Genomic DNA, 22597 nt, shown 5'->3' with positions numbered 1-22597 from the left:
GGGGACCCTGGCAGCACCAAATGTGCAGGGACACAGACTGCTTCCACCGCAGGAGTTCTGGCCCTATCAGAGTCTTTTTGAGCCTCTTGTAACTGGCAATCGGAAGGCATCTTTGGCCAGTCTTTCTCCATAGCTCTGCCCATTCAGGCACTTAGAGGGCTCCCTTGCCTGGGGTCCTCCTCAGTTGTTCCACACGTCAGGCACATAGACATGGATGGGGTCCTATCTGTAGATCGGCATGTCAAGCACTTAAAGGGGCACCCTGGATGGGGTCCTACTCTGCAGTTCAGTACATCAGGTGTTTGATGGGCCAGCCTCTCTATTGTTCAGCTGTGGATGCGAGTTTTGCATGGTTCTATATATTATTTTTTGCTGGTCAGGTACTCTTGTCTGCTCTCAACTGGTGTTCTGCATGCATTTCTGTGTCTGAAGGTGTATTCCTGATGTATCCGTGAAGAGAGATGTACTCCACGTGCACCTACTCCTCTGCCATCTTGTCCTCCTCAAATTTTTTATTGAAATATAGTTGATTTACAATGTTTTGTTAGTATCAGGTATACAGCACAATGATTCAGTTATATATATATATATACACATATATATACTTTTTCAGATTCTGTTTTCTTATTTGTTGTTGTTTATGACTCTTTATGACCCCATGGACTATAGCCCAGACACTCCTCTGTCTGTAGGATTTCCCAGACAAGAATACTGGAGTGGGTTGCGATTTCCTTTTCCAGGGAATTTTCCTGACTCAGGGGTCGAATCTGGGTCCCTGCATTGGCAGGCAAATTCTTTAGCACTGAGCCACTAGGGAAGCCCTGTTTTCCTTATACATTATTAAAAAATATTGAAGATAGTTCCCTATGCTATACATTAGGTCCTTGAGGGTTATCTATTCACATATAGTATTGTGTATATGTTCATCTTAACCCCCTTTCACCTTTGGTAACGTTAAGTTTGTTTTCTAGATCTGTGAATCTCTTTCTGTTTTGTAAACAAGTTCATTTTTATCCTTTTTTTCCCTTTAGATTCCACATATGAGTGATACCATGATATTTTTCTTTGTCTGGTTTACTTACTATGATAATCTCTAGGTCCTTCCAGTTCAGTTCAGTCGCTCAGTTGTGTCCGACTCTTTGTGACCCCATGGACTGCAGCACGCCAGGCTTCCCTGTCCATCACCAACTCCCTGAGCTTGCTCAAACTCATGTCCATCGAGTTGGTGATGGCATCCAACCATCTCATCCTCTACTGTCCCCTTCTCCTCCTGCCTTCAATCTTTTCCAGCATCAAGGTCTTTTCCAATGAGTCAGTTCTTTGCATCAAGTAGCCAAAGTATTGGAGCTTCTATTGGACTATTGGAGTATAGGTCCTTCCATGTTGCTGCAAGTGGCATTATTTCACTCTTTCTTATTTCTGAGTAATATTCCACTGTGCATATGTACTGCATCTTCTTTATCCATCCATCCAACAGTGGGCATTTAGGTTGCTTCCATGTCTTAGCTATTGTAAACAGTGCTGCTGTGAAAACTGAGGTGCATGTATCTTTCTGAATTATGTTTTTCTCCGGACATATGAATAGGAATGGGATCATTCGATCATAATGAAGCTCTATTTTCAGTTTTTAAAGGAACCTCCATACTGTTTTCCATAGTGGCTGCACCAACTTATTTAATACATTCCCACCAACAGTGTAGAAGGTTTCCTTTTTCTCCACATACTCTTCAGCATTTATTTATAGACTTTCTCATGATGGCCATTCTGACTGGAGTGAGGTGATACCCCATTGTAGTTCTGATTTGCATTTCTCTAATAATTAGCAATGTTGAACACCTCTTCATGTGCTTGTTGACCATCTCTATGTCTTCTTTGGAGAAATGTTTATTTACCTCTTCTGCCCATTTTTTAATTGGGTTCTTTGATTTCTTAAAATATTGAATTGTATAAGCTATTCGTGTATTTTAGAAATCAATCCCTTGTTGATCTCACCACTTGCAAATATTCTCTCCCATTGGTAGTTTGTCTTTTTGTTTTGTTTATGGTTTCCTCTGCTGTGCAAAAGTTTTAAATTCAGTTAGGCCCTATTTATATTTGTTTTTATTTCCATTGCTCTAGCAAACACATCCAAAAAGATATTACTATGATTTATGGCAAAAAGTGACCTTCCTATGTTTCCCTCTAGGAGTTTTATACCAACAGTGTCTGGTCATACATTTAAGTGTTTAATCCATTTTTAGTTTATTTTTTATATAGAAAGAAAGTGAAGTTGCTCAGTCATGTCCAACTCTTTGTGACCCCATGGACTGTAGCCTACCAGGTTTCTCCGTCCATGGGATTTTCCAGCCAAGAGTACTGGAGTAGGTTGCCAATTCCTTCTCCAGGGGATCTTCCCAACCCAGGGATCAAACCTGGGCCTCCCACAGTGTAGGCAGATGCTTTTACCATCTGAGCCACCAGGGAAGTTGCTTATATAGTATAGAGAAGGTTTTAATTCATCCCTCTACATGTAGCTCTTCACTTGTCCCAGTACCACTTTAATTAAAGAGACTGTCTTTTCTCCACTGTATATTCTTGCCTCCTTTGTCATAAGCTAATTGACCACAGGTGTATGGGTGTATTTCTGGGCTTTCTCTCCTGCTCCATTGATCCATATGACTTTTGTCCCAGTATCACACTATTTTGACTACTGTAGCTTTGTAGTATACTCTGAAGTCAGGAAACCTGCTTACTCCAGCTCCATTTTTCTTTCTCTAGATTGCTTTAATTACTCAAGGTATTTTGTGTTTCCAAATTAAAAATTTTTTAGTTCTAGTTCTGTGAAAAATGTCATTGGTAATTTGATAGGGATTACGCTGAATCTGTAGATTGCCTTGGGTAGTATAATCATTTTAACAGTATTCAATCTTCCAATCCAAGTACACGGGTATATCTTTCCATCTGTGTTGTCTTCAATTCAGTTCATCAGTGTCTTTAGTTTTCAGAGTACAGGTCTTTTGGCTCCTTAAGTAAGTTTATTCCTAGGTATCCTATTTTCATTGATGTAATTGTAAATGGTAGTGTTTTCTCAATTTCTCTTTCTGATCTTTCATTGTTTGTATATTTTTGCAATATCCACGAATCAATCAGTGTGATACACCACATCAACACATTGAAGAGTAAAAACCATGTGATCCTCTCAATAGATGCAGAAAAAGATTGATAATAAAAACTCACCAGAAAGTGGACAGAGACGGAATCTATGTCAACATAATAAAAGCCATGTATGAAAAATCCACAGCAAACATCATACTCAATGGTGAAAAGCTGAAAGCTTTTCCTCTAAGAAAAAGACAAGGATGCCCACACTTGCCATTTTCATTTGCCATAGTTTTGGAAGTCCTAGCCACAGCAATCAGAGAAGAAAAATAAATAAATTCAAATTGGAAAAGAAGTAAAACTGTCACTTTTGGAGATCACATGATATTACACAGAAAACCCTATCCTTCAATTATTAAATTATTTAAATGATTTATCTATACTTCCAATGCCATAGCCTAACTTATAAGCAGCCTTAATAAAAGAGCTTCTCACCAAAGTGAGCCTCTCTGCAGAAGAATTCTGTACCGCTGTCCTATGAAGACAATATTCTCCTCACATGTGGAGGCCCCATGATGCATTCAGTTAGAATTTTAAAAAATTCTATAATACTCAATGTCTTATCATGCCTTATTCTACTGAGATTGGAGGTAGGAAGCAAGCCCTGGAGGAGATCTGTGGGGAGGGGGCTGCCTCCTTCCTACCTACTTGTTCTAAAGGCTGAGACTAGGCTGTAAGAACTGGTCCAGGAGCGAGGGTAGAGGGCAGAGTAGTGGAAGAAGAACTGAGAAGTTGATGGAAGCCTAGCCTATTGGCAAAGTCCCAGGGATGCCACATCAAGGGCTATCTAATGGATCAACATATCCTACATCTTGGGAGAATTCTGTGACCCTCTAGACCCTGGTGATTCATGATGGAAGCAGAGCCCCAAGAGAACTGCTGTCATCACCACAGAGAGCCTTCCAGGTCCACCTAAGTCAGTCAAGCTCAAGGTAGAGGTACCCAGGTATATCCTTCAGTCCCAGAGTGATACCCCTGGAGGGACCAGGCCTGATTAGAGACTCTGGGGAATAGGTGGTACAAGGCAGAACTGCCACTTCCAGACTGAAGTAATGAGACTTCAAATATTCCAGCATCTTCCAATTCTGAGATTCACTTCTGTGGCGGGTGGTGGGGAGGGGAGAGAAGGGCACCATCTGGAGTGAGGCTGCTTCAGGGCTGGAGGCTCTTGGAAACATGGTGGTGTGGAGGGTGCAGTTTCTTACAGCCTTGCAGCTTTGACCACATTAGTGGGTAATATTTTAGAGACTTGGTGTTAGAGAAGAAGGACAAATAACTCTGTGTGTGTTGTTTGTTGATCTTTAGTGATGCCCAAACAGAGAGCTAGTAGGTAGAAATGTTTTAACTGGAGGAGGAGGTTATTGTGCTAACACAAATACTTATTTAATCTGAACGCTAGAAATCATGCATTTTTGTCTAGATCAAGTGCATTTGCTACAAGAGCCAACAGGTAGTCAAACTCATCATTTTGAGTTCTTGACCCTTAAAAATCAACACCAAGTTTTGCTTTTGCTGCAGATCCTCAAGTATGTTCCATGTAATGAAGCACAGTCACTACATATCCCGATTTGGCAGTAAACTTGGGTTGCAGTTCATCGGCATGCATGAGAAAGGCATCATATTTAACAATAATCCAGCACTCTGGAAAGCTGTTCGACCTTTCTTTACAAAAGGTATTCAGGTGCCGGGTACATTCTGCTGCTTTGTCTATGAACATGTCTGTTTTGAAATCATTTTTAACTTCTTCTGCTTCATAGTCTTAAAATGGTTACAGCTAACATTCATTACACATGTATTATATAGTAGGCACTATTTTAAACACTTAATTCTTAATTCCACAGCAACCCCATGTAATAAATAATAATATCACCTACATTTTGCAAGTGAGAAAACTGAGGCATAAAGAGGTTAACTATCTTGCCCAATTTCCACCATTAGTAAATGGTAACACAGAAGACAACCCCAGAGCCTACATATTTAACCACTTTGATCTGGTTCTTCCTGTTTCTACATCCATCTCATGGATTTAAAAAGAATTGGCTCTCTATACACTTAATGTCACTTCAATTAAGAATTTAGTGTGTCAGCCATATTTAGCATAGCCAACATGTTTGCTGAACCATTGGTTGACGTCCCACATGTTTTAACAGAAAACAATTTGCAGATAACTTAGAGAATTTTAAAACTGTGAGTGGCTATGTATGTTATTTCTTCCAGGCTCTGAGTTTTTTACTTAAGTAAATACACTTTTAGAGAGCTTGTGACTTTTCCCCAAGGCAACATAGCCAGATATGGAATAGCACAAACTAGATTCCAAACATCTTTATCTAGTGATTTCCCTCTTTACCATCTGCCACTGGAATTGAAGTCTTTCTTATAGTTTTATGGGTCAAAAGTCTGATGTGGGTCTCACAGGGCAATAATCAAGATACTGCTGCTGCTAAGTCACTTCAGTCATGTCTGACTCTGTGCAACTCCATAGATAGCAGCATACCAGGCTCCTCCGTCCATGGGATTCTCCAGGCAAGAATACTGGAGTGGGTTGCCATTTCCTTCTCCAATCAAGATACTGGGAAAACTCTTATTCCTTTCTGGAGGATCTAGGGAGAAAATGTTTCTTTGCCCCTTCCAGCTTCTAGAGGCTGCCCACATTCTTTGGCCCATGGCCCTATCAGTGATATTACATTCTGTTTATACATTTGAAATGTGGCTTCAAACTCTTGAGCTTAGAAGAAAATCGGACATCAGCCTGGAACTGATATTCAAGGCCAGTCCTTTCATGCAAAGGACTGATTCATGAAGGAATTAGTTGTCCTACTTGTGGATGTGACAGTCACCCAGAAAATAGCATCCCCACCTTCCGTATCTCCAACTCCGTCCTTAAATCAGAAAGTATGCTGCCAGCCCAAGCTTCCTTTTTATACATGGGTGGAAATGCTTAGAGTCTAGAACCACTTACAGGTCTCTTTCTTATTTGTAAAGTGTGTCTTCAGGGGCTCTGCAGCACAGCTGATTTGCTTTGTTTGCGCACTCTGAATTTAACAGCAAATCTGAATAATCAAAGACATAAAAAAGCAATTACTCCTAAAGAAAACTCAGAGAAACTTAGAACAAGGAGAGAAATAATTTTAAGAGTTAAACTCTCAAGTTAGACCATCTACCATCATGACCCACTAACTGCTAAGACAGTCAGGAGCAGGGCAAAGGGAGAGAATAGAGCTAGTTAACTCTACCAGGTTTCATTCATTCCTCTATCTGACAAATACACTTGGAGAGCCACCATGTACTATGGACTTGAAGTACAAAGCTAATAGGTTATCACTGCCCTGAAAGAGTGCCCAGTTCTATGAAAAAGACTGCTCAAACAAGGATTTGTTTTGTTGTTATGACATTGACTGAGTACAATAAATGATTGTAGTTTGAAGAGAAACTAAGATTAAGAGAAGGTTATATTTGGTAACCACAATTGACTCAGTGGTAAAGAATCCACCTGTGAAGCAGGAGACGCAGGTTTGACCCCTCGGTCAGGAAGATACCCTGGAGAAGGAAATGGCAACCCACTCCAGTATTCTTGCCTGGGACAGAGGAGCCTGGTTGGCAACAGTCCATGGTGTTGCAGAGTCAGACACAACCTAGCGACTAAACAACAACGAAAACATTTGGTAATTTAGAAAATTAGCTGCAACCCCATAGACAGTAGCCTACCAGGCTCCGCAGTCCATGGGATTTTCCAGGCAAGAATACTGCAGTGGGCTGCCATTTCCTTCTCCAGGGGATCTTCCCAACCCAGGGATCAAACCTGGGTCTCCTGCATTGCAGACAGACACTTTACCGTCTGAGCCACTAGGGAAGCCCAATCTATAATTAAACAGTAAGCACCTTAGATCAAAACAGTAAGATCCAGTTTGAATAGTTCTGTAGCAATGGCACCCCACTCCAGTACTCTTGCCTAGAAAATCCCATGGATGGAGGAGTCTGGTGGGCTGCAGTCCTTGGGGTCGCAAAGAGTCGGACACGACTCAGCGACTTCACTTTCACTTTTCAATTTCATACATTGGAGAAGGAAATGGCAACCCACTCCGGTGTTCTTGCCTGCAGAATCCCAGGGACGGGGGAGCCTGGTGGGCTTCCGTCGATGGAGTCGCACAGAGTCGGACACGACTGAAGTGACTTAGCAGTAGCAGTAGCAATATTCTGCTACCCAATGAAACATAAAATATCCCACAAATCTGCTTTAGAAGGGTATATAATAAACCTGGAAAATCACAGATTTGTGATTTATAACCACAAGTATTACATAGTTCATTTGCAATCTCACAAATGATTTGTTATAATATAAAGTATAATTTAGAATAGTCTGTTTTTAAAATATTTATTTTTTCATTTTAAACCATAAATGTGATGACCTGCTGTAGCAAATTAAGAGAATACAGAAAAAGTATAAAGAAGAAAATGAAAATTTCCACCCACTTACTGAATAAAAATCTGTGGTCAGTTAAACTCTGAACATAAAAAGCCAAAATTGCCTGATTGCTTGTGTGCCTTGGAGTTGGAGGTAGCTCACTCTGATGTTGTCCCCTTCAGCTTTGTCCGGCCCTGGCCTGGTGCGCATGGTGACCATCTGTGCTGATTCCATCACCAAGCATCTGGACAGGTTGGAGGAGGTCTGCAATGACTTGGGCTATGTGGATGTGTTGACCCTCATGCGGCGCATCATGCTGGACACCTCTAACATCCTCTTCCTGGGGATCCCCTTGGATGGTACTGAAATTTTCATTCTCATGACTTGACATTCAGCCCTTTACTAAACAGGGTATGAGAAGGATAATGAACTCATGGAAAGATACGCTCTTTTGTACACTGTTCTTTAAATCTTCCTAAGTATTCCTAAAGTGTTTTCCTAGTGTGTCTGCATTCTTCACTTATAAGCTCTTAAATATTCATAGCAAGAGCCATCTTCTATTTCTTTTGTATCTCTTCTCATTGCTCTAGGAAATAGGATAATTCTACCCACAGCTGAAACTTAATAGATGTGATCATTTCATTTGGTCATAAATATATCCTACCACTAAACCTATGTATTCAGCCATTACCAACCATTCTTTTGCACATGATATATGCATACACACATACAAACCCATAGCCACATTCAATCTATTTAAGTTTCTATGTATATATACAAACACACACACATAAATACACGCATACACCTCTCCCTCAAAGCCACTAAGTATGAAAACTTCAAGCTGATGCTGCTGAAAATGATGATAACTACCGTAAATTTAGTGTCTACAATGTACCAAGTAGTATAAGAAATTGCTTCACATAAAGCTTGTGATTTAGCATTTATAACAATCCTGGCAAGATTTCTTACTCAAGAAGATGCTTTCCTTATTATATTATAGAAACAAATATTAAACACATCCATTTAACTCTACCACCAACAAAAAAAATACAAACATTAATCACATGGACTCATTCCATTCTGCTGTTGTCACCTTAAAGAAATTTCTCCCGATTTGATTTCTAACAGTGTTCACTGCTTCATACCTTTATTCAACTAATATTTATCAATTGCCTATTTTATGGCAGGTTTAGGTTCTGGGGTTACAGCAATGAACTAGATAAAGTCTTTGCCTTCAAAGAGTTTATATCCCAGTGGACATATAAACAGTAAACAAGTTACTATCTAGTAATATTTTAGGCAATAATAAGTGCCTTGAAAAAAAAAAAGTAGGGCAAAGGGCTAGACAGTGAAGGGGGGCAGTTGGAGAGAAGTCAAAACTATAGAAGGGGTGATCAGGGAAGGTCTTTGATCCTCTGATGTGGAATGGACATCTGAAAAAAGCCCCAGATGAAGCTTAGCCCTGAACCCCCTGAAAATCTGAGGGAAGAACATCACAGGAATAAGAACAAGGCATGATTTTCACTCTCGCCCACGCCAACTGAGCTGTCACACCTGCTCCCTGACCGACCACATTGGACAAGCACACACTCTCCTCGCCTCCTGTCCCCACTCTTTAATTATTTCTTTCAAGAGGACATTACAGTCTGATTGACATCAGGATGGGTGTCTCATTCACTCTGAGGACCTTAGTCGCAGCCTCTTGTCTGCACTCCTCTCAGACAGGCACTGTAAAAGTCCTATTTGCCTGTTCCACACACACTCCTAAGGTTTGACAGGTACCTATTTTAGAAGTCTCTTCTCCTTGATTCCCAAACAGCCTTGAATCTTAGGAGGGGTAAAGAAAAGTGCATTGTACAACTCTCTGTTAATTTATGGATGCAGATTTTGTTGCTAAGAACCTGTATAATCCATACAGAGTTATGTGTACTTCTACCTGCGCACTGGGTCCTTGTTAAACTGTCAATGGGCCTGGGGGACACGGTGCACCAAAGAGGAAAGGACATGGCTCTGAGGTCAGATAGGACTGGGCTGCAGCCTAGGGGCTGCCAGCCACACTGGCTGTATGGTGTTGGGCAAACTTCTTCATTCCTATGAATTGCAGCTTCTGCATCTGCACAATGAGGACACCCTCACTCTCTTCTCAAGACTCTAAGGATGAAATGAAGTTTCTTTGTAAAGCACCTTACCCTGCGCCTGGTGTTTAACAGTTGAAAATACATGTCTCTTCCCTTCCCTTGTGTATAATTTGAGAAAAGCAGTGTTTTTCTTTTCTCTAGTATTCAATGTAATTCAAGAAAATCATTTAAGAACTGACTGTTCAGGAGACTTAGGATAAGGCATTGAAGACTACAAGATAAATGCTACACTCTGAACTGAAATATAAACAGAAGAATGGTAAGGCTTTTTGCCTTTGGTGCCAAATTGAGGCCATAATAGCATTAATTACTTTTTATTTTCCATGGTTAGGAAAACAGAAGGTGTTGGATGCTCAGCCAAGGAGAAACATGTGAGATTCTCAGCTGGATCTCTACCATAAACATGAAAACTGCCAAACCTCTGGTTAACTTGGCCATTTAGGTGCTAAGGTAGAATGAATTAGTGTTGATTTCTTTGGTGACATTCATGTGGCTGTAACACCCACTGAAGAAAGAACCTTGTCCTGCTTAGAGTCCAAGACACTAGGAGAGTCTACAGGGGATCTTCTTTCATTGGCATACCCTTCTTGGTCTCATATTTTTGCTCATCTGCTCTGATGTTTTTCCAGAAAGTGCCATCGTGGTTAAAATCCAGGGGTATTTTGATGCATGGCAAGCTCTCCTTCTCAAACCAGACATCTTCTTTAAGATTTCTTGGCTGTGCAGAAAGTATGAAAAGTCTGTGTAAGTAACACATTTTGGAATAATTATTGATGAGACTGATTTGTGTGTGTCTCAGATATTTCTGGCCTCTTTGGCAAGCTTTCTCGCCCCCAGAACCACAGGGAGCTGTTGATTAAGATGCTGGTGAAGCACTTTTTACAGCGCTTTGGGCACATGTGGCCAGACCACAGTGGAAAGGCAGCCTTTTGCCCAGGGATGCGTTTCATCTAGGAAGCTTAAGAACCCCAAATCTAGAACTAGGACACTGCAGTGTGTTTTGAGTTGAAGACAACAGGGTTGGCTGAACCTATCGTTATTATTTGTCAAAATTTTCTTTGCATGTCTAGAAAAATGGAAACATGAAATCATTTATTATATTACATTGAAACAATTTAATGCAATTTGTAAGAATTGACAGTAGTCACAGAAGAATTTTTTCATGATGAACTTTTATAAGGTGTGTTTTTTGTTTGTTTGTTTAATTGTACATCTTATGTCTTGGGGAATCCTAAAATTGTCATTAAATGGCTTTGCCTTGGTCTCAGACTAGTCTAGCAGAAGACTGGACAAATGCCCAATGGCCTACTGGATAATCATTGGGTTTTCAGGGTGCAAGTGTTATTGTTGTTTAGTCACTAAGTCATGCCAAACTCTTTTGCAACCCCATGGATTATAGCCCACCAGGATCCTCTGTCCATGGGATTTCCCAGGCAAGAATACTGGAGTGAGTTGCCATTTCCTACTCCAGGGGATCTTCTTGACCCAGGGATCAAACCTGTATTTCCTGCTTGGCAGGCAGATTCTTTACCATTGAGCCACCAGGGAAGCTCCAGTGTGTAAGTTGCCAGCCACTAAACATGCTACCTCTAACCACCAATGGAAAACCCAGGGGATTTAGAGGTAGACAGACCTGATTTGTATCCTATCTCTACCACTTAGTAACCAAATGGTCTTGGGAAGTTCTTTAAAATAAAATATAACCTACTTTCCAGGGTGGGATAGGAGTTAAAGAGATCCTCTATGTAGGGCAATTAGCACAGCACATGACACATAGGAGACAATAAACATGTTAGCTCTCTTCATACCTCTGTTCATATCTTACTCAGATGTCCAGACTGTCTTAAATTCTCCAACTCTTAAAGTTCCCAAACTTGAAGAGCTAACTTCATCCATTTGCACACTTTGAAATTCAATAATATTAGTCTCCAAGGAGGAAGTCAGCTTCATGTCGCTCTTACATGTTCTCAACTGGTCGATGAGCATCAGGTAGATGATTTGGACACGTGGTCCTTTAAACACTTCTCTTCGTCTCAACCAGAGCTTAGTGTGACTTGAATCAATAAGGTCAATTATTCATCTCTTCACTCTGGTCAGATTTTGTGGTGATCTAAAGAGTCATACTGGTCTGCAGCTACATTTGGTCATTATTTTATCTTCACTATTGTCAGCAGGCCCACAGAAACTTATCACGTGAGACTGTGTAACAGTTCCTCTTTGTTTTCTTTAAAATTAGCTCAGCAAGTCTCTCGATATATAAAATTTGCTAATGGATAGCAAACTAGGTTAACATCTACTATGACTGGGAGCAGTAAAGATCTAGAGAAATTTTTTAGTCTTCTTCCCGATATGCCCTTGCAATATGCCAATATTAGTTTTTTGTTAAGATATCAATAACATATACAGTTATGTTTCAGTTATACAACATAAATATTCAATATTTGTATATTCGGCAAAATTATCATCAGAGTAAGTCTAATGTCTGTCACCACACACAGAAAATTTTTCTTGTGATGAGAACTTTAAAGATCCCTCTTGCTGCTGCTGCTGCTGCTAAGTAGCTTCAGTCATGTCCGACTCTGTGCGACCCCATAGACAACAGCCCACCAGGCTCTGCCATCCCTGAGATTCTCCAAGCAAGAACACTGGAGTGGGTTGCCATTTCCTTCTCCAATGCATAAAAGTGAAAAGTGAAAGTGAGGTTGCTCAGTCGTGTCCGACTCTTCGCGACCCCATGGACTGTAGCCTACCAGGCTTTTCCGTCCATGGGATTTTCCAGGCAAGAGTATTGGAGTGGGATGCCATCATCACCTTCTCCAAAAGATCCCTCTTTGCAACTCACAAATATACAACACAGTAATACAAACACATACTGTTCATGACATCTCAGTGACTTATTATAACCCAAAGTTTGTATCTTTTGATAATCACCACCACCAGTTTGCACTCACCCTCAACTTCATGCCTTGGTAAACAACAATCTGCTCTATGTGTCTATGAACTCCCACTTTTATTATTATTTTTAAATTAATTAATTAATTTATTTTACTCTAAAATATTCTACTGGTTTTGCTATCCCTTTTAAAAAGATTTCACACGAGGCTTCCCTGGTGGCTCAGTCGTAAAGAATCTGCCTGCCAATGTAGGAGCACAGGTTCGATTCTGGTCCAGAATGACTCCACAGGAGCCAAAGCAACTAAGCCGGTGGGCCACAACCATTGAGCCTGTGCTCTAGAGCCTGGGAGCCAAAGCTACTGAGTCCAAGTGCTGCAACTACTGGAGCCTGCATGCCCCAGAGCCACAAGGCTGTGCTCATCACAATGAGAAGCCTACACCGCAATGAGGAAGTAGCCCCCACTCACTGCAGGTTGAGAAAAGCCCAGGCAGCAGTGATGACCTAGCACAGCCAAAATGAATAAATAGAATTAAAGTAGAAAGATTCCACATACAAGTGAGAAAGCCAGTATGTATTTTCTCTATCATGCCAATACTTGGAAAAATACATTGGATTTAGCCTTTTGGTAACAGTTCTCAACATTTAACTATAGGTTATAGCTTTGATTTTGCTACCAGTAGCTAGATATGTGGATAACTCTGGTTCCTTACTATGAATTGTAATCTATACATAATTTAAGGATACTTGCAAATAATTAAGTATAAACTTGGTTATTCATGAGTACTAATAGCTTCATCTACAGCATTTCATTTTATTTAAACGGCAAATAAATCCATTTTTTGGTGTCTTAACTGAGTACAGGTAGATTATATTTTCACTTTTATTTCCAGCAAGGACTTGAAAGATGCCATGGAAATTCTCATAGAAGAAAAAAGACACAGGATTTCAACAGCAGAGAAGCTGGAAGACTGCATAGATTTCGCCACTGAGTTGATTTTTGCCGAGGTACAGACCTACACTAACCATAATTCCCACACAACATATGTATATGACTGTATGCAAGCGTACTCAGTCATTCGGTCATGTGCTACTCTTTGTAACGCTATGGACTGTAGCCTACCAGGTTCCTCTGTCCATGGAATTCTCCAGGCAAGAATACTGGAGTGAGTTGCCATTTGCTCCTCCAGAGGATCTTCCTGACCCAGGGATTGAACCCAAGTCTCCTGCATTACAGACAGGTTCCTTACCACTGAGCCACCTGGGAAGCATGTATGGTTGTGTATAGGTATCTAAAAATTCCCCCTTGTTAATTGGTGCATGTTTCTGCTTTTAAGTGTTTGCTTTAGTGTTTATATAATACCCAAACTAAATAGCTCAGTATTAGACAATCTGATTGGACTGACCCTTAAGATTTAAACATCTCTGTGTCTGTACAATACAAAACATGAAAACCAGGGAGTGCAAAGACATTAAATACATAGATAAATATCTAAATTGTTCAGCTTTGAGCTGAAGATTATTAATAAAAATGTCCATTGTCAATTCCAAAGACTTGTAATTCCTATGATTTCATTTTGTTGAAGTGATTGATCCTTGAGTGCCACCTCCCTTCCTGTTCTGAACCTCACTCACTTTCCCAATATTTCTCTCCCTTCCTATTCTTCAGAAACGTGGTGAACTTACAAAAGAGAATGTAAACCAGTGCATATTGGAAATGCTGATCGCAGCGCCAGACACCATGTCTGTTTCTGTGTTCTTCATGCTATTTCTCATTGCAAAGCATCCCCAGGTTGAAGAGGCAATGATGAGGGAAATCCAAACTGTTGTTGGTAAGAATTTATCAAACAAACAATAGAGCTCAGAAAACAATTTCTTGATATTAGCTTCTACGTCCTAAAATTTTTATGTCAAAAACTGTTAAAATCTGCTCAGAGAACAATAAGGCAAGTCATTGGGTTGTATTTTCATTATGCCAGACAGGTTAAAATGATAGTTCTTCCTGTGTTTTCCTAATTTTAAAATAGCACATACTCATTGAAAAAATCCAAATAATGGAGAGATGTATAAAGCAGAAAATAATGTCACCTGAACCCAACCATTCTTCTCCTCAGCCTCATCCCAATTCCCAGAGGGAATCACTGTTATTATTTTGTGTATTCTTCAAGGTCTTTTTAAAGGGCCACATAAGCACATGCATGTGGTTTTATATGTCTGTGTTTAAAACACATGAGATCATCCACAAGGATTTGCTACCTTGTCAGTACCAAAGGCTTTTGAAGGTCCACTTAGGGAAATGGCTATCATTTAAGGCAGTGTTTCCGGGTTTCAAGCAGTCCTTTCTTCCAGTTGGGAGCAGAGGGAGGAAGAGAGGGTGATAGCAAAGGCAGGGGAGTAATCAGTTTCCCTCTCCCACAGTCCTGGGCTGCCAGGCCCTTCCTCCCCCTACCCTCTCCTCCCCTGCAGGGGAGCCCCCAGGTCCCTGCTCAGCTCTTCCCAACTCCATCTCCTCCTGTTCTGCCTCTGCTTCACATCATTCTTGCACTGCTTCTGATATCCCCACCTTCCCCCAGAAATACAGCCACATTCAAGTCAGAATTGCTTTCTGGGAGAAAATGAAATGCTTTATTGGGAACATGCTTCACATAAGTAATCTCTTTAGGAGTACTTTTCAGACACACGTGAAGAGATATCTGTAATGATAGACTTTTCTTTGTTGACTTTAAAGAGTCCCTGTGAAACAACCTATTTTGTTGATGAAAGGCAATACATTAAAAAAAAATTTTTATCTTATTACCTTTACAACAATTGAGTGCTGCTTGAAATAGTTGACAATAAGGTGAAATTTCATACAAGTATTAAATATGCGAAAGAAGGTTTCTGCAGACGTGTTGTTGTAGGAGGAAAGCTGCCTGGGAAGGTAGATAGCGAGGAACCACAATAACCTCCAGGCTTCAGTTCTGGAATATTTTCTCGAGCACCCATTTCAGGTTATGGGTTCTGTGCCAGGTGCGGGGCACCGTGGTGAACAAGCCAGCGCCATCTCTGCAGTCCTGGGGCTCTCAGTATCATGAGAAAAAGAGAACTCGACAAGCAGGCTCGCTGGAGTGAGGAGACCCATAGAATGACAGACTGCAGGCAACAAGGAGGAAACTGCTCTTGAGATCATAAGCCTTTAATACAGTTTCCTTGAGAGGTGAAAAGGGCTTGTGCTCCATGATGCCTCCCTGACAAAACAGTCCTCTTGAAACATAAAACCGGGGTAAACACTGCTGCGTGTACACGTGCTCCCTCTAGACCCACACACTTGGTCATTCCTAGGAAATGACTTGGATTACCTTCCCCACCATCTGCCCTCTACCTCCCCACCCCAGATAAACACAAAGAGCAGTACATGAAGGGCTGGGTCAGTAGAGTTCTCTGACCAAGTAAGACCTCTCCTGGATAGCATAGTTATACAAGAGACAGACCTGCCTTGGGACTCTGGGTTGATTTTCATTCTACAGAAGTGATACTCCATTTGAGAATGCTTTAAAGTTTTGCCAATTCTGAGAGTTATCTGAGCCTGTCTGACCAGTGTTGGGCCATGCTGAGACTGTAGAGGTGTCCATCAATCCCCAGCTCACCTAGGGCTTATTTTGTGTGGTGAGGATAGGGAGTTCTTGGCACCCTACTACACCAGGTTGTCCTGGATGAGATGGGGAGGAGGGATGATCAAAGACATTTTCTGACAGATGACTGCACAGGGTACCAGAAGAGAACATTTCCTTGAACATGATTGAACTTACTATCTCAATCTGACTAAAGAAGAAATTAACATCTTCTAGAATTTAGAGTAGGGAACCAAACTGAAGAACCACAGAGGTGGCAGATAAATGTTTGAAGTAGACTGGGTATGTCTACATCATGCTGCAGAGAGGAGTTTCTCTATAGGGCTCCTCAGACACTCAGCCTCAGCTAACTGCGGCCATGTGGGATGTGGATCCAATGTTTTTTTGTTTTTGTTTTCTAGAAATTTAGACTTAACTATGAAACTTACTCCAGCACTCTTGCCTGAAAAATCCCATGGATGGAGGAGCCTGGTAAGCTGCAGTCCATGGGGTCGCTAAGAGTTGGACTCGACTGAGCGACTTCATTTTCACTTTTCACTTTCATGCATTGGAGAAGGAAATAGCAACCCACTCCAGTGTTCTTGCCTGGAGAATCCCAGGGACAGGGGAGCCTGGTGGGCTGCTGTCTATGGGGTCGCACAGAGTTGGACACGACTGAAGCGACTTAGCAGCAGCAGCAGCAGCATGAAACCCATAGGTGTTAAGATAATAAAATTCAAATCAAAATTTTCATAAGACATTCTATGGAACAAGCACAGGATATTTTACTCCAGTTACTGGTTTACATTAGAATTATAGATATACATTTTATACATACATTTTATATTAGAATTATAGATATACAGTTTTTAGAATTATAGATATACATTATAGGCTGCCTGGACTGCAGCCTACCAGGCTTCTCCATCCATGGATTTTCCAGGCATGAGTACTGGAGAGCAAACTGTTCTGTGGAAAATGTATGATTTTAAACACTGACCATATATTGAAACTAACATGAGCTGTGTCTTTTTAATCTTATTCTACAGGTGAAAGAGACATAAGGATTGATGATATGCAAAAGCTAAAAGTGGTGGAAAACTTTATTAATGAGAGCATGCGGTACCAGCCCGTTGTGGACCTGGTCATGCGCAAAGCCTTAGAGGATGATGTCATCGATGGCTACCCAGTGAAAAAGGGGACTAACATTATCCTGAATCTTGGAAGAATGCACAGACTTGAGTTTTTCCCAAAGCCTAATGAATTTACTCTTGAAAATTTTGCCAAGAATGTAAGAGTCCTTCCTTAAAACTGAGTGTGCCACCCTTGAAAGCATCAACTGTTAAATCCCCTCTGTATTTGTGTTTGTACATTTCATTTTATTTACTCATCCCCTCCAGCCTCACCAGGTATATACATTTCCCCTGACCGGAACATGGCCACCAGTTCTGTCCTCAAGCCAAGAAGGCTGGCTCTCCAGCTCTTGGAAATGTCTTCATGGAGGGCACACGAGAGATCAAAGTGTGAACAATTCAGGCCCTTAATTTGCCTAAAATGAGATGAAGTTTGTTTAACCAACCCACTTTTCCATTTAAACTTATCACATTGCCATCATGTAGATTCAGCTGAAGCATCATCAATGATGATTAGATGGAAATAAATGAGAAGAAGTGATTTGTTTTTTGCAGTCTGCCTTTGGTTCTTCAAATGGCCTCACAAGTACTAGTCTCTATTCTAAACAGGACTTGGTAATTAGAAGAACTCCCACCTTGTTCTTTAATTGAGGTGTACTAGAGATTCTGCCTCTGTTATATCAAATTCTAGGCAATTTTTTAAAAAATCTGAATTATCCATATAGTTCCCTCTGTGCCCCCTTTTCCATTGCCATATGGGGAAGAGATATGATCTAAGTTAAACCAGTTCTCTAATTCGTTCTGCTTCTATATAAGCAACCCATGCCATGTTGCCAATTGGTCTAAAATAACTAAGCATCTATTAGGTGCCAGAATCCAAATGGGGACAAGACAGAGAGGTGTGTCCCTTTAAATATTTGTATATCAAAAAATATTTAGATTCTTGGCATTAAAAGGACAGGAATCCACACTTTTGCCTAAATTTGTCCTTGTCATCAGGTTATATGGCCTGGCACAACAACAGTCTTTGCCTCAGTGACTGGCAGGACAGCAGTAAAGATGTGGCCTTCCCACAGAGCTAGCCGAGTACTTTGCGTGAAAACGTCACTGAGGATTGTTGAGGTTGTGTCTGTATCACAAAGCGTGAATCAAACTGGAAGGAGAAAGTCTTATCTGAGTCATAGTCACTCCTGTCTGTGAAGAAGCAGTACGGCTAAATCGCTAAAGCCGAGCATGCTGACTGACTGGTTTCAGGGTGAATCAAATGGAGATGCATGACTCTCGCCTTTACTACTCTGGCTAATGTCTGATCTCTTTCCCAGGTTCCTTACAGGTACTTTCAGCCATTTGGCTTTGGGCCCCGGGCCTGTGCGGGAAAGTACATCGCCATGGTGATGATGAAGGTCATCCTGGTCACCCTTCTGAGACGCTTCCACGTGCAGACTTTGCAAGGTCGGTGTGTTGAGAAGATGCAGAAGAAAAATGACTTATCCTTGCATCCAGACGAGACCAGCGACCGGCTGGAAATGATTTTCATCCCGAGAAATTCAGACAAGTGCCTCGAGTGCTAAAGAAGTTTGGTCAGTCCCTGCCCCAGAGCACTGCTCAACAGAATTCCACATGGGAACCACCCATCTTTGCCAGGTGGTCCTCCTCACATGAACAACCATGGCCTGTGCCACTTTATAGGCTTACCTCCTGTGGGTTGTCAGCTAGCCAGGAGACACGGTTCATCTGACCAAATCCAAACCAGACAGCAGACTGCAAGAGAAAATAGAGGCCAAGAGTTTGTACCGGAAACGGCAGCCCTAAAGACCCAATTCCACAACACATGCTTTGCATGAAAGTGAAAAGTCAAAGTGAAGTCGCTCAGTCATGTCTGACTCTTAGCGACCTCATGGACTGCAGCCTATCAGGTTCCTCCGTCCATGGGATTTTCCAGGCAAGAGTACTGGAGTGGGGTGCCATTGCCTTCTCCATTGGAAAAGACAAGTCACCAGCAAAACTCACTCCAGCTCCTTACTGTCCTGCACTGAATTGGGAGCTTTTTAACATCTGGGGCAGAAGCACTCAATTTGATTACAAAGGCCAGGCCAACATCTGCGTACCTCGGATCAAACATATCTCCTAGTGTGAATAAAACAGTTTTCATTTGCTTTTTGGTGGGGTAGGGACTACAACATCCATACCCTTGGAGAAATGCTTACAAATTCAGCATTTGATTTTCCCTACAATTATATTCAATTAAGTCTTGTTTATCTACATGTGACTTGTCTGTGGAAAAAGTTAAATTGAAGACTATCCTTTCCCAATTTCTCAATTTATTCCTCTCTTACCTCTGATACAACAGGCGTAGATTCAGGTATATGAAGACAAAGTAACTTATTAATAGCCTGAGTAAGATATAATTAGTACCATTCATCTGCCACACTAAAAAATTCACACAATGCATTTTAAATTAAATAAAATTCCTCTTTTCATGTCTGCATAGTTGCTTAGCTCCAGGAGTGCAGTAACCAAGAGATAAATTTAGATAATGCCACCTGTTAACTCTTACTGAAGCTTTTGTGATTTTTCAGTGAGGGTAAGACTCTGAGTGTATAGCTAAATCTACAACCCAGTAGGTTCAAACTTCTAAGGAATGCTCCTTGTACCATTATCCTTCTCTCTCACCATTTCTTCCCTCCTCTTTCTTTCCATGACCCCAAGCCAAGAGCAACAAGCATATCAGGAGAGAACACAGCCAGGGTAGAACCCCTACAATCACATTTTATCCTAGCTCCAATTTAACAGTTACCTATGAGATTTAACAGTTAACCTGGTTTACTGAATCACCACTATATGTAACCGTGGAAAAATGCACATCTTGGAATTAGCGCCAAATCAAACAGATGAGTGAATTTTCCAAGTAATAATAGTACTTTCCTTGTGTATTATTGATATGACCTTACAAGTGTATCTGCTGAATGCCACATAAAAACTAAAAAGGTAAATTCATTTACAAACATGTAAATGTTTGCCATTGAGTCAACCTGAATATTCTTCTCATCCTGCTGTTTGGCAGTAGGGCAACAGCTGAGTATAAAATGAGAATGTAAGCTCCTGAGAGTGGAAGCTCTTTTCTTTCTTTTGGAATCCATGCCTGTCCCTTCTTCTTACTCCCCATATTTGTTTTCAAGATCAATACTGAATTGACACTCTGGCCCAGAGATATTCTAATTGACCCAGAAATCAAGTAAAGGAGAAGCAGTTATCCTAAAAATTAAAAGATGGGCATTAATAAAGCAAATATTTGAAACTGAAATTATCTAGACCATCTATATGACATAAACATATGCAGAAATATATCTGTGTATCTGGATATATCTGTGTAGTCAGGTCTAGAAAGTGAAAATTGCTCAGTCATGTCCAACTCTTTGTGACCCCATGGACTATACAATCCATGGAATTCTCCAGACCAGAATACTGGAGTGGGTAGTCTTTCCCTTCTCCAGGGCATCTTCCCAGGGATCCCAGGGATCAAACCCAGGTCTCCCGCATTGCAGGCTAATTCCTTACCAGCTGAGCCACAAGGGAAGCAGCCAGGTCTAGATGAGTGTCCAAACACTTCAAAAGCCTGAAAGAAAAGAATTTTAGACTTAATGTATCCTCATTATTTCACTTGGTGATTATTAATGGTTTACTTTGGCTGGCTGGAGCTACAAAGTAGAGCAAAACACGCTTTGGATCCCTGTACTTCATCCATCTAATTCTCTTGAACACCTACTGTATTTAATATACATATATGCAGCCAAGGTCATACTCTGCCTATACAAAGTGAAATGGAAGGTGAATATAGTTGTATATAGATAATGCAGATACAAAAATATGCTTGGGGAAATCTGGGGTGGGGTGGGGGCAAGGGGAGAAGGAAAATATTGGTTAGCGTTATCTAAGCAAACTCTCCCAGAAACAAGTTATCTGGGTAATTGTTCAGCTTGTCACTCTTTTCCCGGTATTGACAAACCTCATAAGTATGTACAGATTTGGCTTAAGGATATGGAATGTCATTGACTTTACACTGGGTTGATGAACGTATATTTGAAAATCCTGTTTTTGCTTCAGAATTTTGCCTTATTGTTAAGTACTTAATTGTGACTCTGAATGTGCTGTGTATTCTGTCTTCACCAACTCTCAAAGAACTGGAATGTATAAATTATTAGTGAAATGCACACACATGAGGGCTCTATCATTTTCAACCTGTGAGGAAAATTGTAGTTTCCCATCTTTGGAAGTTCCAGACACCTGCCTCTGCCTTCATTGACCTCTTACTTTTCCCTCCCCCAAATGGAAAATCATCTCATTTAGAAAGACTCCACATAATGGGAAATGCCAGTTGGAAGCTGTCTCTTTTTATTTCTAAGCAGCACCCCTCACCATTCATGGTGCTAATATTCCACAGAAGTGTGGGGCACTGGTCCACTGGAAAGAGTGCTAGCTGGGCCCTCCTCAATCTCCTGTATTAGTTGGTCTCTGGAACTGAATTTCTCATCTGTATTTGCAAAACGACTGGCTAAATTAAACTTTGTCAAAGTATGGAGTTGAATGGAATTTGTGGTACTTTAAGTTTAACTCAGCTCGAAAACAAAGTCAAGAGCTAAGAGCAAAGACAAACTCTCCGTGGCTCATCTCAAGATATTAGTCATTCTCTTATTGAAGTTTTTAGCAGGTTTTGACCTATATCTAGGGAGTCACTGCCATACCATTTCCACCAGGTCAACAAGACAAAAGGAATGCACATGGATAAGGCAATCTGGTCATCAAACCCAGCCCATCAGGCATACATGCCTCTTTTATGTTCCATCAAGAACATAAAGCATTACAGGAAACCCAAACAGGGGCTCTGTATCAACCTAGAGGGGTGGGATGGAGAGGGAGATGGGAGGGAGGTTCAAAAGGGAGGGGATATATGTATACCTATGGCTGATTCATGTTGAGGTTTGACAGAAAACAACAAAATTCTGTAAAGCAATTATTCTTAAATAAAAAAATAAAAAAAATTACAGACTGCAAAACAAATTAAAATTCTTATGAGAGTTTTTATGTTAAAGTTAATTAAAGTTAAATTAAAGTTCTTATGAATGATTACTGCAAGAATAATCTTAAATGCACTGTACTTACAGCCTAAAGCAAATTTTTCACAGACTTTAGCATTTTAACTTATTGATAAAACATTTCTTGTAATAAAAATTGTAAGTCACAAGACCTGGAAGCTGAGCCTGCAGTCCAAGTGTTTTTTAATGTTTCTTTCACCTACAAAT

At 40.7% G+C, this 22597-nt stretch overlaps 1 protein-coding gene across 2 annotated transcripts in view; it reads left to right on the top strand.

The window, feature by feature from the left end:
- CYP19A1 (cytochrome P450, family 19, subfamily A, polypeptide 1) overlaps nucleotides 1-20601 on the top strand; it is a 50608-nt gene extending 30007 nt beyond the window's left edge. For both annotated transcript variants that reach the window (XM_013967046.2, NM_001285747.1), the window contains 7 exon segments: nucleotides 4657-4811; nucleotides 7723-7899; nucleotides 10311-10425; nucleotides 13468-13582; nucleotides 14244-14406; nucleotides 17214-17455; nucleotides 18620-20601. In XM_013967046.2, coding sequence (XP_013822500.2) covers nucleotides 4657-4811; nucleotides 7723-7899; nucleotides 10311-10425; nucleotides 13468-13582; nucleotides 14244-14406; nucleotides 17214-17455; nucleotides 18620-18868 — 1216 coding nt within the window. In that variant the 3' untranslated portion in view covers nucleotides 18869-20601.

Source organism: Capra hircus, chromosome 10, assembly GCF_001704415.2.
Source record: "Capra hircus breed San Clemente chromosome 10, ASM170441v1, whole genome shotgun sequence".
NCBI lineage: Eukaryota > Metazoa > Chordata > Mammalia > Artiodactyla > Bovidae > Capra > Capra hircus.
This window is presented reverse-complemented; position numbering and strand designations above follow the sequence as displayed.